A 24764-nucleotide genomic window follows, 5' to 3' on the forward strand; every position below is an offset into this window, starting at 1 on the left:
TGCTTGCTAAAGCAAATGAAGACATTTACCCACGGCCAACAAGAGGTCAAAGCAGGAGCACAGCAGCCTCAGCAGGCTCACCTCCCTCTCCTGGCTTCACCCCTCGCCTGGGGAGTTCCCGTGTCCAGTTTTGCGTGCCCCAGAGGAGTTCTGACTTTGGGCTTGACAGAAGTTGCTGTAAGGCTGGAAACAAAGTGTTCATCACTTCTGGTGTCCAAATTAAGTGACCTAAAGATGGCACAGGCTGTGGGCTCCTGAAAAGCAAATTCTTCCAGGATGTCTCAAAGTGACCATCCAAAGGTGAGGAACGCCATCTCACTCATGAAATGTGTCCAGATGGAGACTGCAGCTTTGTGTGTGCAAAGCTCTCTGGTTCGCCTCTACACACATATGTGAAGAAGACACATCGTTATGTATCCACATATGCAAAGCAGACCTCTGTATGGAAAACATGGAAACAAAAATTATGTACAAGGCCCTTCCGCACTCTGTTTAACTGGCAGTCGTGGAGATCTGGCGTATCTGAGGACAAGTGTTCTTCCATCTGTCTTTTTAACTAGGGTGCTTAACCCCCTCACCTTTATTTTCTGAGACTTTATAAACTTTTTTCAAGTATTTAACTGCCTCTCTGTATTTCCTCATTCTCCCAACTTGGACAAACAAAATGGGGTGATTTTTTTCAGGTTTAAGTAATGAATTTCTCATCATTTTCTCTCCCTGGCTCCCACGCACGAGCATAAGGCTGCATTGTCTGGGATACATTGGCCAAGTGGAAGATGTTTATTTGTAATAAAGATATACCAAAGTTCCCTGTATCCATTGGAAATGATAAACATAGAAATATCTCCATCAGTCTTCGGTTTGTTAAAAAAAAGTGTTTACAATTACTATCTTTAGGTCCCAGTTTGACGTCACAGTGTCCCTTTAAACAAATAACCCAGGCAATGCAATGCTTTTCAGAGGGGGAGCAATGGTTACCACTGACTGTCTTCTTGCTGGTCAAGAGATTCAGCAGATTTTTGGGGTTTGGATGAAAAAAAAACCCTCACCCTTTATTATCTGAACAAATATTTTTTCTTAACAGTTCCTATGTAACAAAGTTCATGGGAAATGTAAGTAAAAGTCAAATGAGGGAAGAGAATAACTAGGGGGACTCCAGAGAGTGTTTGATTATTGCCCAGAATTATAGTGGAATGCACCCGTGGACACATATACGTGTGCACCCACCTGCCAGCATAAAAGGCAGAAGGCTTATATTAGCACTAAACAGGGACAAGAGTGGCACACTTAGAGTTTTCAGGCCGCATCTCGGTTGGTTACTGCAGCAAGAAAACCACTAACATACAACGACCACTTGCCTAAGTCACGGATGGCGTGGTAACATAGGACAGCAGCCCAGAAGTCTGCATCTGATTTATTTTTTATTCATTATTAGGTATCACTGTGTTTAACATGAACGTTCACATCCCATAATAGCTCTGTTTAAAGAAGTTACACATACCAGAAAATATGGAAGACATTTTCTTGCTCTTGATTTTTTTTTTTCTTAATACAATATAGCCATTCAGACCCAAAACCCAGGATGTCATATCCAAACAAGCAGCTTTGCAGATACACACATTCCTGTTTTGTCCTGCATCCTGAATGCTGCCAGTCAGGAATCAAATGCCAATTCTGACGCTCTGAAATTATTTGAGGAGGGAAATCCAGCCCACAGTTGTCCCATTGCTAGCATCGCTGCATCCCCTGCAGCCGATGTTGAAAGCCGATGTACAGAAGGATACATCTGCTGTATATGGTCTGGTAAGAACTTTTGGTAATATTTTGACTATCGGTTCATTTTTATCACAGATTTCTGTTTTAGTGCTATAAGGAAGACCATTTTTAGATCTGTATAATCACAGACTGAACTAGTAACACCTTACCATCTTTTCTTGTCTGTGTTTTGCCTTTCCTCCTTCTGCCTCCTCCCTCTCCCCCCCCCCTTTTCTTCCTTGCAAACAGCACTGTGAAAAGCCCATTGTTGAGCAGTGGGGTTGTGACATCAGGGTCAAATCCCTACCCCTTTGCTCACATTCCCTTTTCTCCTCTGTAAGGGATGAAATCTAAGTGAGGGAGTAACACGCAAAATTGTACAGCACTTTGGACCCCTCACTTATGTTATAAACAGAGCCTACAAGATGATGCTCCAGTTTGAACACATTCTTGACTCCAGCTAAAATCAGTGCACAATGGTACTCAAGTCTCCATGCACTAGGGTGACCACCTTTAATGCAGAGCTTGAGATCAACACATTGCTCATATTTGCTGCTCTTGCTTCCGTGCACAATATTCGCCATTTTTGGACAGCCTAGATTTTCTCCTCAGCACCTGGAAGCCTGTACAAGTCCAAGTACGACCCTGGACATGCTGTATCCCTCAGCTCTGGATTGATTTGCTTCCATGAACTGGAGCCAAAGCCTTCCTTTCAACACAGTATATTCCTCTTCTGGATGCTATGCTGATACCGTAGCTGTGTTACGTTTCCAGCCCAGTGCCGCTGAGTAAATTGGCACAGACTGCCCGTTTTAGAAAGTACGTATGATGATTTTTGGAGGTGCTGGTGCTGCTGAACTGCATCATCTTGTTGAGGCAACTGAACTAAAAATTATAGGAGCAGAGCTGATGGTAGACAGGGGATTTCAAAATTATACACTTTGAGCATAAGAAGTATGAGCTGGTAGGAAATTTATTCTCTTTGCTATCGTTAACATTCACATTTTCAAAAACAGACATGTTTTGCTTGCCTCCTTTATTTATTTTTAATAACACTCTTTGCAAGAGAAATACCTTACTGCTGGAGCACCGTGCGTTTGGGGTTGATTAGGTATAATTTCTGCACAAGCTTTACAGCGATTGCATCATGTTAAGAGAAAAATGCACTAATAGTAGTGCAGTGCAGAAATCAGGACTGTGTCATTTTAGGATATCAGAAACCCCTGCTTACATGTATCTCTCTTTCAAGAGCAGAGGAGGTACGTTTGTGCATTTTGGATCTTGTTTGTGGATTTCAGTTGGTTACACCCAGTGTAAGTTGCTTTAACTCCTTTTTTCATCTGACAGCCACTACTGCAGACAATAGGGAAGCTTTGCACTATCAGAGGTTTTGGCCAGTGTTTTGCTTGTTTGTTTGTTTTTCAACTAACAATAAACAAGTGGTACGCAAGTAAAATACCTTCTATTTTCTGGTTTGCAATTTCCATTGTATTACTTGAGATATCTGCAGATGTTCTTCTGGTTTAACATCCTGCCTCTCGGAAGGATAACACCCCTTTTCCTTGCAGAGCCGATTCTGGGCTGTTTTCTGCACATAATCCTCCTGCAAACACTCTTACAGCCGTCTGCATTGGCCAGTAGATGTCATTGTGTTTCCACCGCAAGAGCACATCAAACATATTCATCTGGCTGCAAATGCATGTCCAGTCCTGCAAACAATGCTGTTGACTATTTAGGACTTTTTCTACCCTGCAGCAAAATATTTGTTAAAGATGCTTAGCCAGAAAAGAGTGAAAATTAAGTTCCAAGCATTTGATAGCTGTGACTAACTCACCAGAATACCCTTGGTCTCAGCTAATATAATGCCAATGGTGTTATACAAACACGACTTACTCAACAGGACACAAATCATCGTTAATAAACTATTACAAAGGATGCCAGCAGAAGAGGACAGAAATAATGTCTCATGGATCAGCCAGCTTCTTTAAGTAACCAGCTTGCTTTGCTGTGAGGTAATCTGCTCTTTGATACTCAAAGAGACAGGATTGAGGATTTATACTTCCAAACTTTTTAGACCTTCAGAGTGTAATGAGAAGTGGCTGTAGCCTGTTATTTTTCAGCTATTTTATCCTGGACTATGTTAACAGCTTCCTAATTTGCATGATGTAATAACATTTGTGATGTAATTAGAAAGTTCCATTTGAGGTCAAAATATGGTAGCAATAGAGAAGCAAACACTTGGCAATCATCCCAGAGGTAGGGTTTTCCAGAAAGTCTGACATATTTTTTTATCAAGCAAAAACTCAAGAGACATCGTTTTAGCTTTTACTTTTAACCACCGTTTCATAAACTTGATGAATGTAAACCGGCTTTGATATCTAAAAAGCTACATTCTCAATTACAGCTGATTTCCCAAGCTAAAGCAGCAGCACAAGATGAACGGAGGGTGAAGTCAGCTTGCGACATCCGCACTGGAAATGGCACGTAGGGCCAAATTCCCCGCTGGCGGCAACCAGCGAGGCTCCGCTGGCTCTAACAACACAGGAGACCCTTGACAGATTCAGCAGAGAACTGGCCTTTTGCAATGTGTTTTGAGTCCCAGGGGCCGGCCACAAAACTGAGTGAAGTCAATGGAAATCTTTTGCTTGCTGGCAAGGGGCTGCGGATGAAGCCGTGAATCAGGTTTTCTGGAGGCTGGGCGCAGCACATCTGTCTTGGGGTGAGGCGGCTGAAAGGCGCAGGCTTGGATTTGAAAGGATGAGCTCCAACTCATGAGTCTCTCTCCACTCAAGCTTTACTAGCTCAGGAATAACCTAAGATAACGCTGTGATAAATGACATTCTTCCCTTGCAATGTCTACAGGAGCGACGAGGAGAGTGGGAGAGTGGCTTGTCCTCTTGCTTGTTCATGGAAATGTCGAAACCCCTTTCTGGCCTGCGAGACTTTTGCACAGAGAGGAATCATAAAACCACAAAATGGTTTGGCTTGGAAGGGCCCTTTAAAGATCATCATGTCCAAACCCCCTGCCATGGGCGGAGACATCTTTCACCAAATTAGGTTGCTCAAAGCCCCATCTAACCTTGGCCACTTCCAGTGATGGGGCATCCATAACTATGGATGGGAGCTGTGGCTGTTGCCACGTTTGGGTATGAGGTGTATGCTGTACATACAGAGGTCCTGTAGCTGAGGACCCCTTTGATTGTCTAGACCACCAAACCCTTCCACTTGGATGAGCAGAAGGATGCCCAGTGGCGGCCCATAGGTACTACGGCAGTTCCCTCTGGGCTGTAAGGTGCATGGGACATGTTTAAGGACCACATGCTTTACAGATAAACTCACTTGCAAATACAGGAGCCATCCACAGTGCAGAACTTGATTTTAATAATATTCCAATGTCATGTCTTATAAAGAAAAAAAAATGTAACAAAACATAAGCCTAACACTATTAATGGGTCTGGCTGCAGCTGACATACCCATCTCCCCCACCACTCCACACTCATGTCATAAATCCTACTACTGCTCGCTCTCCAAAGCGCGTGGAGGAAACTCTGCCCCACTCAGCTGAGGCTGGGCTCAGGCCACCGAGCTCCCAGTGCTGTGCCTCCAGACTTTCACATTTACCTGGGATTTCTCATTGGAATAAGATAATTTAGAATTGCCCCCAGGTAACTTTTTTGATCCACATCATCTGAGCCGTAAATATAAAATAAGCACTGTCTGGAAAAGCTCCCTTCAGCTCACTGCTTCCTCACCTGATTCCTCTCGCTCCTGCTCCCTGTTCCATGCAGCCAGGGCTTGCTGGCATGTTTTTGCTGAGGATTTAGCCAACTAAAAGCAGATCAGAAACTTTTCTACTTTCAGGTACACACTATTTCCAGGCAACCTACTACATCATTACAGTGCGACACTGTCAAACATACACAAAATGTAAAGGAGAAGAAAATAGAGCCCTGATTTCTACCTGCCTGAGGACATCCACACGCAGGTGGAGACAGTGGTGTGTATGCTGGTGGGATGGATGTGAGAGCCCAAAGAGCTGACTTTAATCTGCACTCCAGCAAGTCTCCTCTGTCTCATTTTTCCATCTCAAGCAGGGGAGGTAATGCTATTCATTATCTTGTTTCACCCTGAGGAAAAATGTTATCAAGGTTAGTGAGGCACTTACATACTACAGAGACTAGAAAACTCCCACTCCTGCAAAAAATCATGAAGAAATGACTGACTCTACTTGTTGTACCAAATGTGGTAGCTAAGGGAGATGATCGCTAATTTAAAAATGGGAGTAAAAATACTGACCTAGCTCACTCCCTAAGCATGCCCTGGATATCCTCGCCAACACAAATGTTCTAACTAAAAAAAAAAAGTATTAGTGGTTGATGATGTAATTAGAGCCTGTGTTAGAACACACTTCCATACAGGAGACAAATTAAGACTTTCTGAATATCATACATTTTGGTAAATCCAAGGTTTGATGTCTTTGGAGCTGCCACTACCTTAATATTCTTTAATTTTCAATGTAATTGTGCATAAGCTTGCATATCTTTCCTTGCTTAAGAGCAGACCTGAGCATGGGAACGGCCAAGTGCAGGTGGGGGTTCTGCAGCAGGGTTCGGGGAAGCGGAGCCGCCCTCCACAACGGCGGGGGAGATGTGTGTGATCCTGGGACGGCCGCACTGCTGGCCCGCGTGGCTGTCGCCGCAAGAGCGTCGCCGCTGGGATCGACTCTCCCTCTTCGCAGAGGCCTCAGAGAGGCACCTGGCTTAGACTCATCGCCCGGGATTCCTCTGCACACCCCGGCTTGTGCAGCCATGAGTCCATCAGGGATAGCACTGCGAGGCATAAAGAGAGATGCGTTGGGGGGTTGGAGTTTTGTTGTTGTTGTTTTTTCTACCATGGTATTTGACTTCCGAGGGGCCGAAGACAATGGGCCGACTCCTGACTCCTGGTGAAGGCCATGCCCACCTTTGCTAGCCGTAACGGCAGGCTGTGCACCCACCAGGCTCCGCAGCCTCCCACCTCCGGGTGGCTTTACCTATACCTTGACTCTCTTGGCCATTTTTAAAAGAAAGGAATCATCAGACTTTGCAACGGCTGAAAGTTTAAGCAAGAAAACCTGCTCATGTTGGTGCATAATAATCACTTTTCAGCAGGGTTATTTTGCAATCGTGTTAATAACCTATTTATTCTAACTGTTCTTAGGATAGTATCATCTTAAAGCTCTCTTGGTGTGCTCAGTGTGGAAAGTCAGTTGAGATGCTATAATGATGTCGAAATGAAATGCTGTCAGCGCAAATCCATAAAATGACATAACGGTGTCACAAATGAAAGGGAATCATATCAGAGTGTGTTCCAGCACCACTCAAAAATTTGAGAGAGGAAAAGGTGCCACAATTTGGGGACAATGTTTGTTATGACAGAAATGCTCAAACAGCTAAAAAGGGAGATTGCGTTTGCCAGCCACATCACTTTTTAATCCAACAGATTTATGAAGAAGTTGTGCTAACTTCCTCTGTAAATGTCTCTGTGAACGGAACGCTGCTTTATGTTGCAGAAAGTGGTTTTTAAGTAGTCGCAACTCTGGGTTTCTTCTGGAATGGAATGGGAAGGTTCATTGCATTGTTCGCTTAAATAAACGGTTATTTCTCTTTTCAGAGAAGGAACAAGAAAACACCTCTCATCCACTTCTCCTCCTTGAGCAAACCCACTCCCATATCTGTCACACCATCCTAAAGAAAGGACTCTCTAAGCACCACAGATAGGACAAACCTATCCCTGTATCTATTTTTTCTACTTTGTAATGGTTACAAGTGCCTAGAAATACCCACAGTCTTCGAGGAAGGAGCTGTATTTTGCACCTCTTCACCTCCCTACCATGTAACATCGTGCTCGGCAACAAAACCTGAGGCAGAAGAAGAAGAAGGAGCGGTGGGGATCTGGCTTCCAAGGTGGGCTATGTTCAGCGATCGGCTGGGCATCGGTCTGCCTGTGGGAGGTGGTGAGTGGTTACCTTTGCTTTGTTTGCTGTTTTTTTCTCTTTCCTTCACCTATTAAACTGACTTTACCTTGACGGTTGGGGTTTCTTGCTTTTGCTCTTGCTATTTCTCCCACTGTTCCACTGGTTGGGGGGAGTGAGCAAGCGGCAGCATGGGTGCTTAGCTGCTCTCCGGGGCCAACCCACCAGGGAGGTGAACTGGCTGGCACTGGTGAGTAAAACACAGACCTCCCAAGCTTTGGTAATACCTTGCATTTACCTTATTAAGCCCGCGTCATAGGCTTTGCTAAGCTATCTTATAAGCAAAACTATTGCTAAATACTTCTAAAGTCCTCCTTATAGCCAAGTGCTGTGGAGGACGTAGCAACGGGTGAAATAGGATGCTGCAAGGGCAAGCAGCCAGCCTCATCTGCTGCTGCACAGACACAAAGCTTCAGCTGGCGGCTCCTATCCCTGCCCCATCCAACAACTAAGCTAGAACACATCACAGTAAGCTGAGAATTTGCAAAGGCTCAGCGCTGACCTGACTTTGCTTCTGGGGAAGCCCGTGGTGAACCATCTCTGGCACCGACGGGAGCAGCCTGACTCCTCTTTGCTGATGGTAATGAATTTGCCATGACTTTTACTATGGCAGTTGAGGTTTTGATTACCTTCATTATTAAAAATGAGTGGTATCACTTCTGTTTGGAGCACTCTGACTTCAGCTTCTCCTGGCTAAAATCTGGGACCACGCTACCCTTGCCCCTGTGCTTGAACACCTGGCCATAGTGCTCGCAGTGGCAAGCCTGCCGGGGATGCTCTGGTTACCTAGCAGTTTGGAGAGTCAAACATTAAACTCATGGCGTATGCGCATACAGAGCAAAACCGCCTTTATCTCCTGGTTCTCAGTGGATCTCCTGGATTATATGCACTTACAGTGCTGAATACTCAGACTGTACTACAGATGGTCTGGAAAGTACTCCTGACAAGTCAAATTAATGCAGCTTGTAGTGCTTATATTAGTGTCCACAAGTATGCTAAATACTTGAGTTTGACAGTATTCTTGGTAGAAGCAATAGATCAGGTATGCAGGAGCACAGCTGTCTCATGATGTCTCTCCTAGGAGAGAGTGACCCTTCCTTGAGACACATCTGTCGTTCTCCACCTCAGCAATGGAGGCTGAGGGTGCTGGCCTATACTTGAGACCTGGTTTTTAGGTGGCTAAAAATAACGCAAGCTACAAAGACCATGTTAATGAAGCTCACTGACCAGATTGTGGATGATGTTCGTGGGTAGAACCTTCAAACAAGACAAAGAGGTTGTCTAAAATTTCAGCTGATGAGAAGAATTTTTATAAGTGCCTATCTACTGTAGGGGCTTACACTACATTTGCCAGTGCTTGCTTTAAAAAAAAAAAAAAAAGTAGGTTCTGATTACTTTTTTCAGCCAAAGTTGTCTTTTATCAAAAACTGTAAATTTTGTTGCTCAAAAATATTCTGTGACTTGATTTGAGAGGTTTTTATCTTCAACTGTCCATACAGTAAAAAAAGACAAAGTAGTATGGAAGTCTAAAAAGTCCACACTGATGTTTTACAACACATTTCTGTTCTGTGATTACAACATTTCTTTCATTTCCTTTATACAGAACCAAAGACCTTAAAGAAACATTGAAGCTGAAGTAAAATATTTGATTTCAGGTCAAGAAAAATTTATGTTTTACATGACCTGAAAAATTTACCAGAATTTCTGATTTCTACAACATTCAGAATAATTATCAAGTGATCATTCAAAATAAGTTTTTAAAAGATCCATGAAACTTTCCAGTGAAATAAAATCCTACCTAAAATGCTTGGACTTTTTGAAAAGTGGTTACCTCATATCAGCAATGGCTGAAAATTGGAAAGCAATATTGCTAATTGCAAGGGAAAGATTGTTTTCTGCAATGATTTTGCAACTTATTTCTGGTATAGAAATGGTGGTAAGAAAAAATTCAATTTCATTTCTAAAAGTATATTCAAGCAGATTAAATCGCCTCAGGAAATCTCTGAAGGTGCTGCTGATTTCGACTAAATAACATTCTTTGGATATTTGCAATTTTGACAGAATATTTCCATTTGACTAGGAATAGCTCATTAGGCTTTCACTTCTGTAAAATATGCTCCCCAAAGCAGTAAAGAAAGTGGAAGATCATGTTTCACATTATGCTAAAATGGGGATATGTTTTAAAGCTTTTCAGTTAAAATTTTGATTTCTTCAAGGAAGGTTCAATATTCTTTTTTTCCCTTTGAGGATTTTCACTCAAAGGAACTCTCCAAGACCTTCTGCACATTCATATATTTAAAAAGTAAGTCTATTACTATGTCAAATGTGTCTCCCTGGAAAAAGCTATTGACTTCTCCATTCTATTGCTTTAATTTTCCACTACTCTTGTACATTGGAATACTCCAGGTGGGTGCTGCGCGTGCTTCTGATTATGCTGTGTTACACAGCAGGGAAACCTCTTATCTCAGACTGGTTGCCTGGCTGAGAAAAAAACACATTTAAGGTAGTAAACACAGCTGTGGAAGAAGTATTTTCTCTTTCCTTGCTGTTTGTTTTAATGTACTAAAATGACATAATTATGGAAGTTTGCAAAAATGCCAAAATGTAAAACACAATAATAATTTGGTCTATGTGCTTCTGTTATAGGCTGTATGTCTTCAGATATAGCTTTACACAGTCCAAGAAAATCTTTAGAAACGTCTTTTCTGCTTTACACTCCATTTTGCCCTGATAAATAAAATACAGAATTTCAGAGAAAAGGAATTTAAAAGTAATTTCGTGGTTACACTGGCATTAAGAAGTGTTCAAATCTTGTTCTTGCCATTTTTCATGCCAGCTTGGAACTTTTGGCTTGAAGATTTGTGTTCCTATTGTTTTCTTTTTGACTCTGTGCAAACACTTTAAAGATAGGGAATTTGGAGATCTGTGGAAAAAAAAAAAAAAAGAATAGAGGTTTTGTAAATCTAACCACCACAACTTCGTTTGAAGAAAATGAAATCTGAACTCTGAAAGAGGACAATGCCTTTTATTTTTTTTTTTCAGCTTGCAAAGAAATAGAGTAATGCAATCCCTTTTATTTCCTATTTAAATGAGGCTGAAGCGTTTTCATCTGTGGCGTGTAAAGTCTGCTTTGCAAAGAATAAATTTGGAGCACACACATTGCAAGTATTTGCCGAGAGCATCGGGCTTATATTGGTTGGGTAAACAGCACTATAGTATCACAATTATAAAAACAAAATGTGCAGAAATATGTGATTGTCACCTTTCTTTAAACACTCTATTACTTTCTGAAGTCCTAGTGGGAAAAGATTAAATGTGAAGCCCTCAATAAGGAGACCTGCTCCATTCGAGCTGCAACTGTTCTCCGTCGCCTCTTGTCCTACCAAAAGAAGAACCAGATTCTGATAGAGATCCTCAGTCCAAACTCTGCCCACAAACACCTGAAGCCACCTCCCCTGAAATCCTGTGTAAGATAACACTAACAGCATCCTGGCCACTTCAGTCTATGGAAGATTTCGTCTTTTATATCACGATGTGTAGGCACACAAAGGGCTGCATAAAGTTCCTTTGACTGTGGCTGGAAAGACTTGCACTGGCACCAGCGCACCATTGGATCACACTGTACCATCCTGTCACTCCATCCACAACTATTATTTCACTGCCCAGAATTGTTGTAATATGACTGCCTCCCTTCATAATCTCTGCATTTTATCTAGCTTCTTTTCCAAAGCCAGAGAGGATAATTGTCATCTCTTGTATAACACAGCAAAAAGGCCGAGGACAGGCTTCGGGGCGATGGCTCTCTCTGCTCTCCGGTCCACCCGTACCTTCTCCGGACTGTAAATACGTTGAGGCAAAGAGCAGCAACAAGCACGACGAAGATTTCCGATCTGCCTAAAATCAGTAACAAGTGCCAGAGGGAGAAAAGATCTCATGTCCAACTGGATCACAGCAGAATCCTCCAGCAAAGTGGGATGGAGCAGAAAGAGGGCAGGTGAGAACCTCTAAAGCATGGGTACCAAAATGGGTAGGCTGAGGCAGAAGCTACAGCTCGGTGGTTCCACGCATTGAACCAAGAGAGGGAACGTGGACACACAAAACATCCGTCTATCCCCACCGAAGCCAATGGGGACCCTTTCTACCGGTTTTAGCAGGACCTGGATCATGTTGGTGATTTGTATCAGGGGGGTTCCTCATGGAGATCAGGGAAAAGGAAGACGCAGCCCTGCAGACCTTGTTGTAAAGAGCTCTATGGTTAACTGCTGGTCCTTCAAGTAATGAAAAGTCCCAAGCCCAAATGCTGGCATCGTCATGCGCCCACCATGCCTAACGAGGAGGGTTCTGAAATCAGGGCGATGGCACATGAGGACTTTATTTGGAAGCACATGAGAAAAAAAGTGGAAGTTTTTATGAAACTGACCAAAAGATTACTGAAAATACACAGATTTGAAGGCCAGAAAGGACCACAGCAATCATTTGCTCTGATTTCCTGCACAGCACACACCATACAACCTAATATGGTCATGTCTGCATAATTCGTTCATCCTCTGCTTGATCCAAAGATCTCGTTTGGAAAGGAAGGCATCTTCAAGGAAAAGTACAAGTCACGCAGAAGCCACCATAACCCTTTGGATTTTTTTTTTTTTTTGAAAGGTTAATTTACCCTTTTTGAAAGAAGAAGAAAGAAAAAAAGATAAACCATCTTATTTCTAATCCAAATGTATTTTCAGCTAAATATCTTTAATGAAAATCCTTTTCCTTCTGTAGGTATTCGCCCAGGTGGTACTTTACCTCAAAATACGTGCCTGCCTCAAAGTCTCTTAAGAAAAACACTTTATTTCTCATTCCCAAACTGAGGCATTTTCCTAATAATAAAAGAACTAGCAGGCTCCCAGAAGCACAAATGGTACAGCCCCAAGAGCTATTTTTCACTCACTGACTAGAGAACATCATGATGAAGAAATCTGAGCTGAAGAAGAAAATAACCTCCATTTTTCCAATAAATTAAGATCTTCACAGGAATGCAAAATGAATCTTAAAGCAGAGCATCTTGATGCTTTCTTGCAGCAGGGCCTCTTTCAAGGACAAAGATGCAATTCAAACATGGAGACCAGAAAAAGAAGAAAAGTCGTTTCCTCTACGCTTATGAATATGACAGTGACCTTACAGGGCCCCTTGAAGAGACAGCACTGACAACGCAGCCAGTGACATCCAGCTTCTCTGCAGGGCTGCTCGCAGCTGCAGGCTGGGTTGCGAAAGATGAAGGAGGAGAAGGTTCCCCTGTGCTGCATAGGAAACTTTTAGGAGACCAGGTTTGGATTATGGCAGCGTACAATTTAGTGAAGGACATAAAAGCTAAGGCAGAAGATGAAATAAAATAATACAGCCTTGGAATTGCAGTCATGGGGAAATCTAAATAATAATAATAATAATGATAGTAATAATAATAATAATAATAATAAAGGTTAAGCTATAACTAAGGAACTGAACATGAAGTGTGTTTTATGACAGATGCAAGTTATTAAGTCATTTTATAGATATTATCTACTGCTAGCTAGCATATATACTGTCGAGTACATATTGATAAACTTAATAGGCAAGGCCAGACACACCATGTAACATAAGTAATAAGGACAGAACCCTATGACAAGAGGTGTACTTCACTGTTTTGATCTTTAACCTGCAAGGTGTCCTGGCCCCTTGTTGCATGTGACTTCTCATATTCACTGCTCCCGCAGCTTAATTGCTGTGTTTCATTTCTGCATCAACTTGTACGGTTTAGGGTCGCCTGATTCGAGCTGATTGCACAGGCAATGCTAACCTCACACTAAATTTAGTGTTAGCTAAACAGGAGTTTTGGAGAGTTTGTCCTAACGCTGCCATCATCCACAAATCCTTCAAGGTCTAAATTATAAAAGTTTGCCTGACCTGTGTACGATAACTACGTATTAGATCATTATTAAAAGACCAAAAGGAAAATTGCAAGGTTAATTCCCAAGGTTTGCAGGGGAAAACCCACGTTGCATGAGGGCCCCCGCGGGTGGGCTTCCCCGAGCCCCTCCACCAGCAGCCCTGCCCTACCCTGCTCTCCTGAAAACACACCTATTTGAGCTATGCCTCAAATTCTTTGACCGGTCGTCTTTTAACAGGGATGTCAGAGATCTGGGAAGCATTCCTGCGGCATTGGGATGCAAAGGGATTTATCTCACATCTGAAGTCCCGCAGAGAGGCAGCAACCCTGCTCCTATCTGAGAGGCCGAGAAGTGAGTTACGGCTGAAGGAGATGTGACAGGCGGGAGAGAATAAGCAGAGTGAACGGCCCTGCTGGAGATGAATCAGCCCTCTGCCTTGAGGAGCAACTGCCTTTGGCTACTCGGAGCTAAATGCCGCGGTAATAAATTTTAAGGCCTGAAAAGATCATTAGAGTCATCCAGTCCAGCTGCCTACTGATCCAGGATGCTGGATTTCCTGAAGTTGTTCCCTCCTGCCCCTCCTGCCGCCACGCTGAGGTCCTTTCCTCCCCTGCTCTTGGTCGGAGGTCCCTCACCATGTGCCAGCACCACCACCGCTCCGACTGCCCTGCCAGACCTCTGCCAGCGCCTTCCCTGCAGCACCGCAGCCAGGCAGCAAGGGCAGCTAGTGCAAATGTTTTCTCAAGTGTTTCTGGCAAAGAGAGCTTTTACACCCGGCTCTCTGGCCGTGCTGGCTCTGCTCTGCATCAGAGCAGCACCTCCAGCAGCACTTTTGCCCATGGGGCTCCAGGTCCGTGTTCAAACGTCTGTTGTGGAAACCTCAGGCAACTGCGTGGAGAGCCATGATCACAGGATCGCAGAATCATTAAGGTTGGAAAAGACCTCTAAGATCATCAAGTCCAACCAAATGATTCTGTAGCTCTCACTGCTGACCCAAACTGCTGATCTGAAGATGGCTCCATCTGGTTTGTGTCTTGTCTTTCTTGGAAACCACCAGGCCTCACATCAGTCGAAGTACCTACAGCTCCTGGAATAACAATGCCCAGCTACCCAGGGAGAAGGCAGGCAGAAGAGCAACTCAATTGGGAGAAGCTGGGTTTTCTGATGATGTTTCTCTGCTGGCCTCCATGACCTCAGAAAGAGGTCGGTGTTACACCACGATGGAAGCACATGGGCTGGAAGGGGGAAGAAACCCATGGACAGGCTTTTCCTTGAACATCCTGCCCATCCCAGAGCAGGTTGGGGTCACGTCCATGCCAAGCCCTTGAATCGAACAACAACGGGAGCTCAGCGTCTGCCCCGTGAGTTCATGTGGACGGAGCTCCAAAAGGGAAGGGAATGGGTGGGTTCATTGAGTATTTCCTATTCTGCAGGGGCAGGCCATGGCTGGACTGTGACTGCCAGGCAATGCCTGGACTTGGGAAGGTTGCGATGCATCAAAAAACAGCTAAGTAACCCTGGCAGGTGCACCCCAAGAGAGGAGGGAAGGGAGCTGCAGGCAGGAGTCTTGCATCTCCAGGCATCCCTTAACATCATCTCATCCCACACATTCGGCTCAGCCTGCTACGGCTGACACCAACAGGAGCCCTGGCTCCTCTCTTTAATCATGTTGGTGCAATTTGGGAGAAATAGGTGCAAGTGTAAGCTCCTCATGTCAGCTCTTTGGCAAGTAAAAGAGACAGCCACAATTTGCCCTAAAAAGGCAAATTCTAATTCTTAACATTGTACGTCATGGTTTTTCTGCACAGTGCAATTTACAGGCCAGACGAGCGAGGCCAGCGGAGCCCAGGCTGCGGCCAACCCGGCAGTGAGTCCATCAGCCGTGGAAATGCCGAAGTGACAGGTTCACTTCGTTAACTAGAGGCCCAGCGTTTCCTGGGCACATGCAAGCGACTGGAAGAGAAAAGGCGGTTCCAGAGGTGGGAGACGACCAGAGCCTAGTGAACACTTCGGGATGCAGGGCAAAAACAACACCTACCCAGGAGAGCAGGCAGGCTTCCACCCCAAGGTCTTATGTGCATCCTTTCATCAACACAAATGGTCACCTTCATAAGAACACAAAGCCTCCTTTTCTTTTGGAGGGATGCAAGTTCTCCAAAGCAGAGCATGTCATGCCCAGGTGGGAAAATGCCTGTTTTCCTCTCCCTGAACCATTTGTATCAGGAGCCGGAGGCTCAGCTGAAAGCTACTGAAATCTTAGCAAAAAGTCCTAGACTCTTTCCCTGGGTTTTCTGTCAGGTTTATTTCTCCTCCCCTGCTCCGAGTTGTTTTTTTCCCAAAATCCTTTCCTGCATTTTTCCCTTTTATCACTGCCCTGTGCACATCCTTCTGGGTAGTTCGCTAGCCCTCTCCACTCCCGTTCCATTTTGCCCGCACTAAACATGACAAGATGTTTACTTTGAAGCAGATGAAATTTTTTTTGACCAGCCTTAGGTGAGAATACAAGGGATTTCAGTCCCTTCGCCTCTTCATTCTGAAAATACTCCCCTAGGTAAACAAGTCCTAAGATGATGTGCTGAAGCGCCAGGAAAGCCCTCGGTTGTTGAAGTTGTTTGGAAATCACCATTTTCTGATGCTGTAAAACAAGAGTTAATCCATGTTTCCAACTGTGGAGGGCTGTTTGTTTTGTTTTTTTTTAAAAGAAGGAAAAAAAAATTCTTTTCATTCTTTGCCAGCAATTTCCATGGAAATAGTTTCCAGCAAAAAACTCGGTGCCCAAACGAGAATATTTTATCCAGAAAGCGAAAGATTTTCTCTGAACAATTGCAAGATTTCATCCAAAAGTCTGAGAGGCTTCATCCGAAATATTTCACTCGTTGGCTGGAAACAAAGCACTGCCGAGCAAGAGAGAACGGGGAACCCCCTGCCCGTCCCCCCGGGGCTCCAGGCGGGCCTAGGGCTGAGGGGTCTGCCCGCCGGGATGCTCCCGGGGCAGGGCGGGGCGGCCGGCGGGCACTGGCCGGGACACAGCGCCCCGTCCCTCCCTGGGGCTCGGCTGGGGACCCCAGCGCTGCCTCCGCCGCATCTCCCCAGAGCGGGAGAGCGACGGGAACAATCGCCGCCTTGTCCGGCCCCGGCCGCCGGCCCGGCGGCTCCCGCGCCCCCGGTCCGCGTACCCTGCGGGGACAAGCGCTGGCGGGGCCGCCCGGCTCCGCAGCCCGCCGCCGCCGCTCAGTCTGGCCCCGGCGGCGGGGGCGGCGGCGGCGGCGGGGCTGTGGGGGGGGTGGCGGCGGCGCGCAGGTAGCGCGGCGGCGTGGCGCCCCGCGCGGCCACACCGTGGCGCTGTTGTCACGGGCACGGCCGCGGCGCGCTCCCGCCGTCTCCGCGGCCGCGGCGCCCCCCGCGCCCTGCGCGCCGGGAGCGGCTGCCTCCGCGGGCCCCTCCCCGCCCTGTGTGTCCGTCCGCCCGCCCGCGGACCAGCGGGGTTCGGGCCCGAAAGGGCCGCGGCTGGACGCGAGGGCCTCGGGCGGCCGCTCCGCCGGGGCGGCGGGCATGTGCCGGTAAACAATGAGCATATTGTGAAATAGAAAACAGACCCCGGCTGCCGCCGAACCGCCCGCTCCCCACCGGATGTGTTAAATAAAAACCGCTGGGGGAAAAAAAAAAACAGTAGAAAGTCAAGAAAATCGGGTTCGGGCTGGGAAGGACGGGGGGCAGGAGGCCCGCCTGCGGGCGGATTTGCGCGCCCCCCGCTCGGTAAGGCTCGTACGGACCGGAGCGGCCGCCGGTGCCTTCAGAAAGAAATCACCTTGGGGGTTCTGCGGTTCTATCTGGTGGATTTCTGACTTTTTTTTTTCTTTTAATATCGAAACTTTTTTTTCCTCTCTTTCCCTGCCTTTGCCTCTAAATAAAACAAGAGCAAACTTTCCGTGCTGCAGGAAAGCGATCCAGATTTCCCCGGTGAGCTGCACAAACAGCTTGGCAAGACGGCTTGGCCGGGACCCGCCACGGCTCTGGACGCTGCCGGGGCTGGGTGCGATACCAGCTCCCAGGTCCTCTCCTATTTTCTCCTTTCAAACGGCACCTTCCTGCCCGGACGTGTTGAAGTGCAGTGCCCTGGAATTTATGACACAAATGGGCTGCCCCCCCTCCTCTTCATCTGTTTAAAATCTCTCGTCCCTTCCAAGTGGATGCGAACTGGGAGCTTTAATAAACTTACTTCTCCACTCCCCAGTCGTAAACATATATCTCTCTCCGGTTCCTCTCTTCAGAAAAAAAAAATTAAGGGGGGGAAAGATATTTCCAATAGATTTCATATAATGAAATGGTTAGGGTTTTGATTAATGTGATTTTATATGAGCTGTGGACATTTCCAAAGCAAACAATAAGTTCAAGTACAACATGCATGGTTGTGTTACAAGTGTTACCCAGCTGGCTAGGACATCTTCGGTGAGCAAACAGGCTAAATCTGGAGAGTAAACAACTTCAGAAAAATCTACAACTCCAGGTCACTGAAAACAGCCTTTTATTTGTTTTCCTTAGTGTCTAGTAAAAATATGATTTTTTTTTTTTTTTTTTTTTTTTGCCACGCTGCTGTAGAATCACCAGGGACGGCCATCACTGGCCCGTCGCTCTCCCCGGCCCGGCCGCAGAGCACCTGGGTGCACGGACGGGCGCGGAAAACCGGGTGCTTGGCGAAGGAGGGTGCTGCTGGTCGGGATGCTGCGTGGGGGGACGGACACCCCCGCACAGCGCTGGCCAGTTCTGGGGGGACTGTCACCCGGGAAGTGGGCTCTTCCACGGCCTCCAAGTGGAGAAGCGCCGCGGCGGCCTCCCAGTGGTCCTGCCCACGCGCGAGGGTGATGGGAGCTCCCCCCGTGACGGGCATCTGACCCTGGGCCAGAGCCGGACCAGATGGTGAGCATCGTCAAGGGGCGGTGAGGAGCGGCCACGCATGGGGGCCAGAGGGCACGGGCGCACCTGGAGGGGCGCCGGCGCTGGCGGGTGGCCGGGGGCTCTCCGCCCACGGGCATAGTGCCACAGCCAGGTCGTCTTTCGCGAAACCTGTGGGTGGATGCCCCTAGGCTGTATGGTGTCCCCAGTGCCCCCAGCAGCTCCCCTGCACCCCCACGGTAGGGTACCCTGTCTGGCTCCGCGCCGTGCCAGGGTCTTCGGCGCAGGAAATGATGTAACTAAAAATCAAGATTTTTTGGGGGGTGGGGGTAAATGTGATTCACTTTATTTAACGCGGAGGTCCCGCACGGCGTCCCCCCGGAGAGGGAGGGCAACCCGGGTGAAACGAGTCCGGTCAGACGCTAATGGTTATCGCCGCCAGATGAGAAGCCGCGCTGGGCACCGGGAGCGCCCGGTGCGTTCTTCCCAAGCCAAGAGGGACCGGACGGCAAACCCGGGCGGCGCGGCCCGGCCCTCCCCCGGTGGCTCCGCGCTGCGGCGGGGGGGGAGGCGGAAACCTCCCGATCACGACGCTCCAGCTCGGAGATTGCTGTTGGTATTCACTTTAAAAGAGCTTGAATGGGACTTTTTTTTCCCTTTTTTTTTTTTTTTTTTTTAAGCCAAAGCTTTGTTGTGCTAAACTAGTTGGACGAGTTAGGGTGTCGCTGCTCCCGATTGCTCTGGCCAATGGAACCCGATCCACCCTGCTGTGCGTAAGAGCGCAATTAAGGATTTAACCAAGCCGATGCTGCGCCCCAGCCAGCAGTCTGCCGGAGACAGACAGAGCGCCGCAGCCTCCTCCCCCGGCCATGGCTGCTTAGAGCCGCGCAGCCCCGGCAGCCCGCCCCAGCCAGCCGCCGGCTCCCAGCTATGACAGGAGTATTTGACAGAAGGGTCCCCAACATCAGATCCGGCGACTTCCAGGCTCCTTTCCAGACGGCCGCAGCCATGCACCACCCGTCCCAGGAATCTCCCACTCTACCCGAGTCCTCGGCTACGGATTCCGACTACTACAGCCCGGCGGGGGGAGCCCCGCACGGCTACTGCTCGCCTACCTCGGCTTCCTACGGCAAAGCACTCAACCCTTACCAGTACCAGTACCACGGCATGAACGGATCTGCTGGGAACTATCCTGCCAAAGCCTATGCAGACTACAGCTACGCCAGCCCCTACCACCAGTACAGTGGGGCGTACAACCGCGTACAGAGCTCCGCCAGCCAGCCAGGTGAGAGCCGGGGGCGTGCGGGGAGCTTCCGCGGCCGCGGGGAGGCTGGGAGAGGTGCCCCGGCGGATTCCCGTGCTCCTGCGGACCGCGGGGATGGAGCTTTCCCTGAACCACAGGAAGAAATACATTTAAAAAAAAAAAAAAAAAAAAGGAAAATGAAAGAAAGTTTTAAAAAAGAAAGAAAAATGAAAGAAAGTAAAAAAATAGAGAAAATTAAAGAAAGTTAAGAAAAGAGAGGAAAGCTGGGTCTAGTTTTCCTGACCAGTCCGCACGATCTAAAACTAGGACTAGTGCTTTAGAGAAGCAAACGTCGGCCGGCTGCCCCGGGGCCCCCAGGGCTGCCTGCCTCCTCCTTCCATCCTCAGGAAGAGGGGGAAAAATAGCCGAGCCTTGTTGCGTGTCTCAAACCCCGGTTCGCGGTGGCAAAGAAAGTTTCCTTCCCCCCGTGCTGGAGGGGCGGGGGAGGAGTCTGGGAGGGGGAGCGCATTCGTGGCCGGGCTGCGAAGCTGGGGGGGATTTTTTACCAGAAAGCGACGTGTTTTGAGCGCTTTCCATTTAGTCCTTTGTAAGTTGCTGTGGAGGGGGAAAAAAAAAAAAAAAAAGGAGAAAGAAAGGGAGAAGAAGGGGACGGGGGGAAGCAAATGCAGCAAGCCCGTAGCCCAACCCGGCGGCGGGGGCGAGCGGGGCCGCGGCGGCGCTTGGGGACAGGCCGCCGGCGGCGGTGGGGGGAAGGCGCGGGGGAAGCGCCCGGTCCCTGGGCAGGCTCTGCTCCGGGCCGGCCTCTTCCCGGCAGGGCACTGGTAATCCTCCCGATTCCCGCGGCGGCCGCGCATGCCCCGCGCAACGCGCCCAGCGCCGCCGCCCTGCGCTGAGGATGCGCGGGAGGCGGAGGAGGGCCGGGGGTGGCCGAGGCCCGGCGCGGTGGGAGTGGGAGCCGCGGGGGCCCGTCGGGCCGGCGCCGCTGCCCGGCCCAGCCCGCGGGCGGGACGCCGGCGGCGCAGGCTGCGCGGCGCGGAGCCGTGTCCCGCGCCTTAATGTCTGCGTCTGTGTCTCTCTCCCGCCCTTGCGCCCGTGCAGAGAAGGAGGTGGCGGAGCCCGAGGTGAGGATGGTGAACGGCAAACCAAAGAAAGTGCGCAAACCCCGGACTATTTATTCCAGCTTTCAGCTGGCGGCGTTGCAGAGGAGGTTTCAGAAGACCCAGTACCTCGCCCTGCCCGAGCGGGCCGAGCTAGCCGCCTCCCTGGGGCTGACGCAGACACAGGTACCGCGCTCGGCTCAGCTCGGCTCTGCTAGGCTCGGCTCTGCTAGGCCCGGCTCGGCTGGGCCCGGCGGGGCGCAGAGCTCCGACCACCCCCGGGGCGGCGGGCAGGGGCGGATCGGGCCCCGCGGAGGGGCCGAGGGGGCGGCGGGGAGCGGGTCTCTCTCTGCCGCGGAGCGCCGGTTTGCCAGGCGGGCATTAACGGTGTCGGTTTCCCTCCTCCCTTCCCTCTTTCCTCCCCTCTCCTCTCCTCCCGCCCCCTCCCAGGTGAAAATTTGGTTTCAGAATAAAAGATCCAAGATCAAGAAGATCATGAAGAACGGGGAGATGCCTCCGGAGCACAGCCCCAGCTCCAGCGACCCCATGGCCTGCAACTCTCCACAGTCGCCTGCGGTTTGGGAACCTCAGGGCTCGTCCCGCTCCCTCAGCCACCATCCCCACGCACACGCTCACCCTCCAAACTCCAACCCGTCCCCTGCATCCAGCTACCTGGAGAGCTCCACTTCCTGGTACCCCGCTGCCAGCTCCATCAACTCCCACCTCCAATCCCACGGCTCCCTACAGCACCCGTTAGCGCTGGCCTCTGGGACAATTTATTAGAGTCTGACCTTTTTTTTGTTTGTTTGTTTGGGTTTTTTGTTCTTTTTTTGGTTGTTCCTTGGACTCCTGTGTTTTACTGTTAAGGAATAATAACGAAAGGAATGCATATGGGGGATTTTTAAAAGGGAAAGGAAACAAAAAGATTAAAATGTGTAAAGCTTGTGCATGTAACTTATTGCATTTCAAAGGAAACCCTTTTTTATACAATACGGACATTTTTTGGCTCAGCTGTGGACACTATCAATGGTGCCTTGAAAACTATGACCTCAACTTTTCCAGAGACTTTTTTTCAATGTTATTTTAACCCTGTAAATAATTGTAGATAGAGGAATTAAACTGTATATTCTGAATAAAATAAAATTATTTCGACCACGACCAACGTTTCCAAATTACCCCTTCTTCTATTAATGAGAGGGGGAAAAAAGGAAAGGCAAATTTGCTTGCAGAGAGCGAGCGAGGAAAGAGGGATTTTTGAGGGGCCCGATCCTGGGCGCTCGCATTCGGTCGCCGTGCCTTGCCACTGCAGCCTGGGCGTGTTGGCAGGATCTAACCCTTGTAGGTCCCCACGGGCGAGCCGAGGGGCGGCGATGCTCTCTCCCCGCTGGAAAAGGGACTTTTGCAAAACTGCGTACCCCCCTTATCGCACAGTGATTTAAGCTGAAGGGAAAGCTGCCCATCCTAACGCTATAAAGCAAATCTCTCGCCTTAAGCCGCCCTGAATCCTTTCCTGAGAGCAATTAGCGTCGAGAGCTGCACACTCCACAGCCCATCAGTCGCCCGTGTGCGCTTGGCTAATTATACAAATTACGTTTCCGTCAAAGGGAGCCACTAAATATGAGAAAAGGATAAAATGAGGGCCCCGCTCCCCTTGCTCCTGGTAAAAGCCTGCGGCGGCTCCGGCTGAAGGAGGGACTTGGAGGAGGTACTTTTTTTTTTTTTTAATTTCTATCTACAAGATTTAGGGGAAAAGCTGGGCGGCGGAGCCAGCTCTCGCGCTGCCCGGTGCACCGGGGAGGGGATGGGAACACGGCTGCAGCGAGGTGGCCGGAGCGCTGCCCATGGGCGCGGAGCACTCGAGTGGCAGCACGCACAGAGCGTGAGCCTTTCTCCCAGCAAAGACCCCCGGCTTTCTCCGGCAGCAACCGGCCCGCGGGGCCCCCACGGCAGCGCACGTTCCCGCGGGGGCCCCGCCTCTCCCTGGCCGTCGAGGGGCGGGGGTGGGGGGCAGCGGAGAGCCGCACTGGGAATTCACGGCCGTGCGGGGTAAGGCGGCAGCAGTGAATGTGACAAAGGCGTCTCTTGAAGGATCCTCGAGATTAAAAATGCCCCCCTGCCACCCGAGGGTGGCGGGGAGAGCGCTGGCAGGGCTGGGAGGCGAGGCCTGAAGAGACACGCTCCTGCCCTGGGGCGCGCTTACCTGTCTGTAGTCTTCCTCCCCGCTGCCCCCCCCCCTTTCTTCTCCCTCCGCTCCTGCCTGCCATCTTTTGTGCGTGTTCGTGAGTGTGAGTGCGTGTGCGAGTGTGCGTGTGCGAGTGTGCGTGTGCATGTTTTCTCCCCAAAGAAAGAAGCCCGGGGTTGTTTTGTAACAGGTTTGGGGGTTGGTAAACGGCTTGCAGTACAATAGACCAGTTTGTTCGGTAAAGCTGCTCCCTGCACGCCGGGGAGGGGTGCGTGGGTGCCGGAGACCGGGCGGCGGGGGCCGCCGCCTGCTGCCTACCCCTGCCCGCTGCCGGGCTAGCGGGCCACCCTGCCGCCGGTGCCCCGCCGGGACCAGTTCCTGCTCATTTCACCCGCAAGGTTTCAGTGACTTTCCGCGACTCTGGGGCTGCTGAAAAGCTCGTCTTTGTCCCCTCTGCTAACTTCAACCCCGTGCAAAAAAAAAAAAAAAAAAAAAGCCCGACCTTTTAATTTTCTTCCGTTCTTTTCCTCGTTTGTCTCTGGACAAGCATTAATTTTTTTTTTTTTCCAACCTGCAGTAAGAGATTCTCCCCTCCCCGAGGTCCCTTCCCTTTGCAGAAAGGCTTGAACACAAGAGGTGTAAGTCAAATTTCCCAGGTCGGTCCACCCACTCTTTTCTTTGAGGCGCTGCCCCGGGGCCGTGTGGTTACTGTCACCTGCAGGGGCCGGGAGGGCTCGGGCGGGCAGCGCGGGAGCGCTCCGGGCAGGCAGGGTCCCGGGCAGGGATGAGAATTCACGCTGTCGGCGCTGGCCGGGCAGCCCGGCCTCTGGCACCGCTCCCCCTGCGAGACAGCTCGGTTCGGTTTCCATGCCGGTCTTTCTCCCTGCTTAATTTCTCCTCCTCCCAGCTCGGGGGTGGTGTCGGGCAGGCCGGGGAGAGCCTGACACCCCTTCCCGGGAGAGGGTAGCCAGGCCCGGTTAGGAAATGCCCCTCACTGGGGCTCCCCGGCGCCGTGGCCCCGGCTCCAATGCACATCCAAGGTCTAGAGCCACCCGCCCCTTCGAGGGGGATGCTCCTGTCCTCCCTGTCCCCGTACCCACAGGCAGGCACACCCCGGCGCCTCTCTCCGCCCGGGCGCACCCCCGGGGCTCCGGCGGCGGCCGGAGGGAGCCTGGCTTGTCCCGGCTCCCCCTGGCCTCGCCGGGATCGGGATGAGATAAGCTGCCCTTTGTCTGACGCTGGGTTTGGGCTCGGCGGATCACTGGCTCTGGGATTTTTTTTTTTTTCCTTCTTCCCCCCTCCCCCACCCCCCCGCCTCCCCTCCCTTCTCTTTTCCTGGCGGCCACTTCCATGTGGAGCCGGGGCAGCTCGGGGAGCCGAGAGGAGCCGCATTCCTGTGGGTGCCGAGCGGCTCCAGGGCTGAGCCGCAGGGCCTGACACGCACACACAGACACACAGACGCACAGACGCACAGACGCACACACACACACAGAGCCGCCTGCAGCCCCAGCTGCCCCAGATCGAGAGCTCCTGACACCGCCTGCCACCCCGGGGCTCTCCCACCCACAGCAGATCCACCCATACCCCCCAACTGCGCTCGCCCCCGAACGGGGCGCACACCCCCCAACACCCACCCCCACCTGCGGAC

General features: G+C 49.7%; 1 protein-coding gene across 1 annotated transcript; it reads left to right on the forward strand.

Annotated features, from left to right (window-relative positions):
* Positions 1–16635: 16635 nt before the first annotated feature.
* DLX5 (distal-less homeobox 5) lies at positions 16636–22110 on the forward strand. Its single transcript, XM_082015223.1, is given in 3 exon segments — positions 16636–19414; positions 19417–19858; positions 20936–22110. Coding segments are annotated over 3 exon segments (1260 nt in total). The 5' UTR covers positions 16636–19378; the 3' UTR covers positions 21718–22110.
* Positions 22111–24764: the final 2654 nt, after the last annotated feature.

Source organism: Phaethon aethereus (assembly GCF_964289735.1).
Source record: "Phaethon aethereus genome assembly, chromosome: 2".
Lineage (NCBI taxonomy): Eukaryota > Metazoa > Chordata > Aves > Phaethontiformes > Phaethontidae > Phaethon > Phaethon aethereus.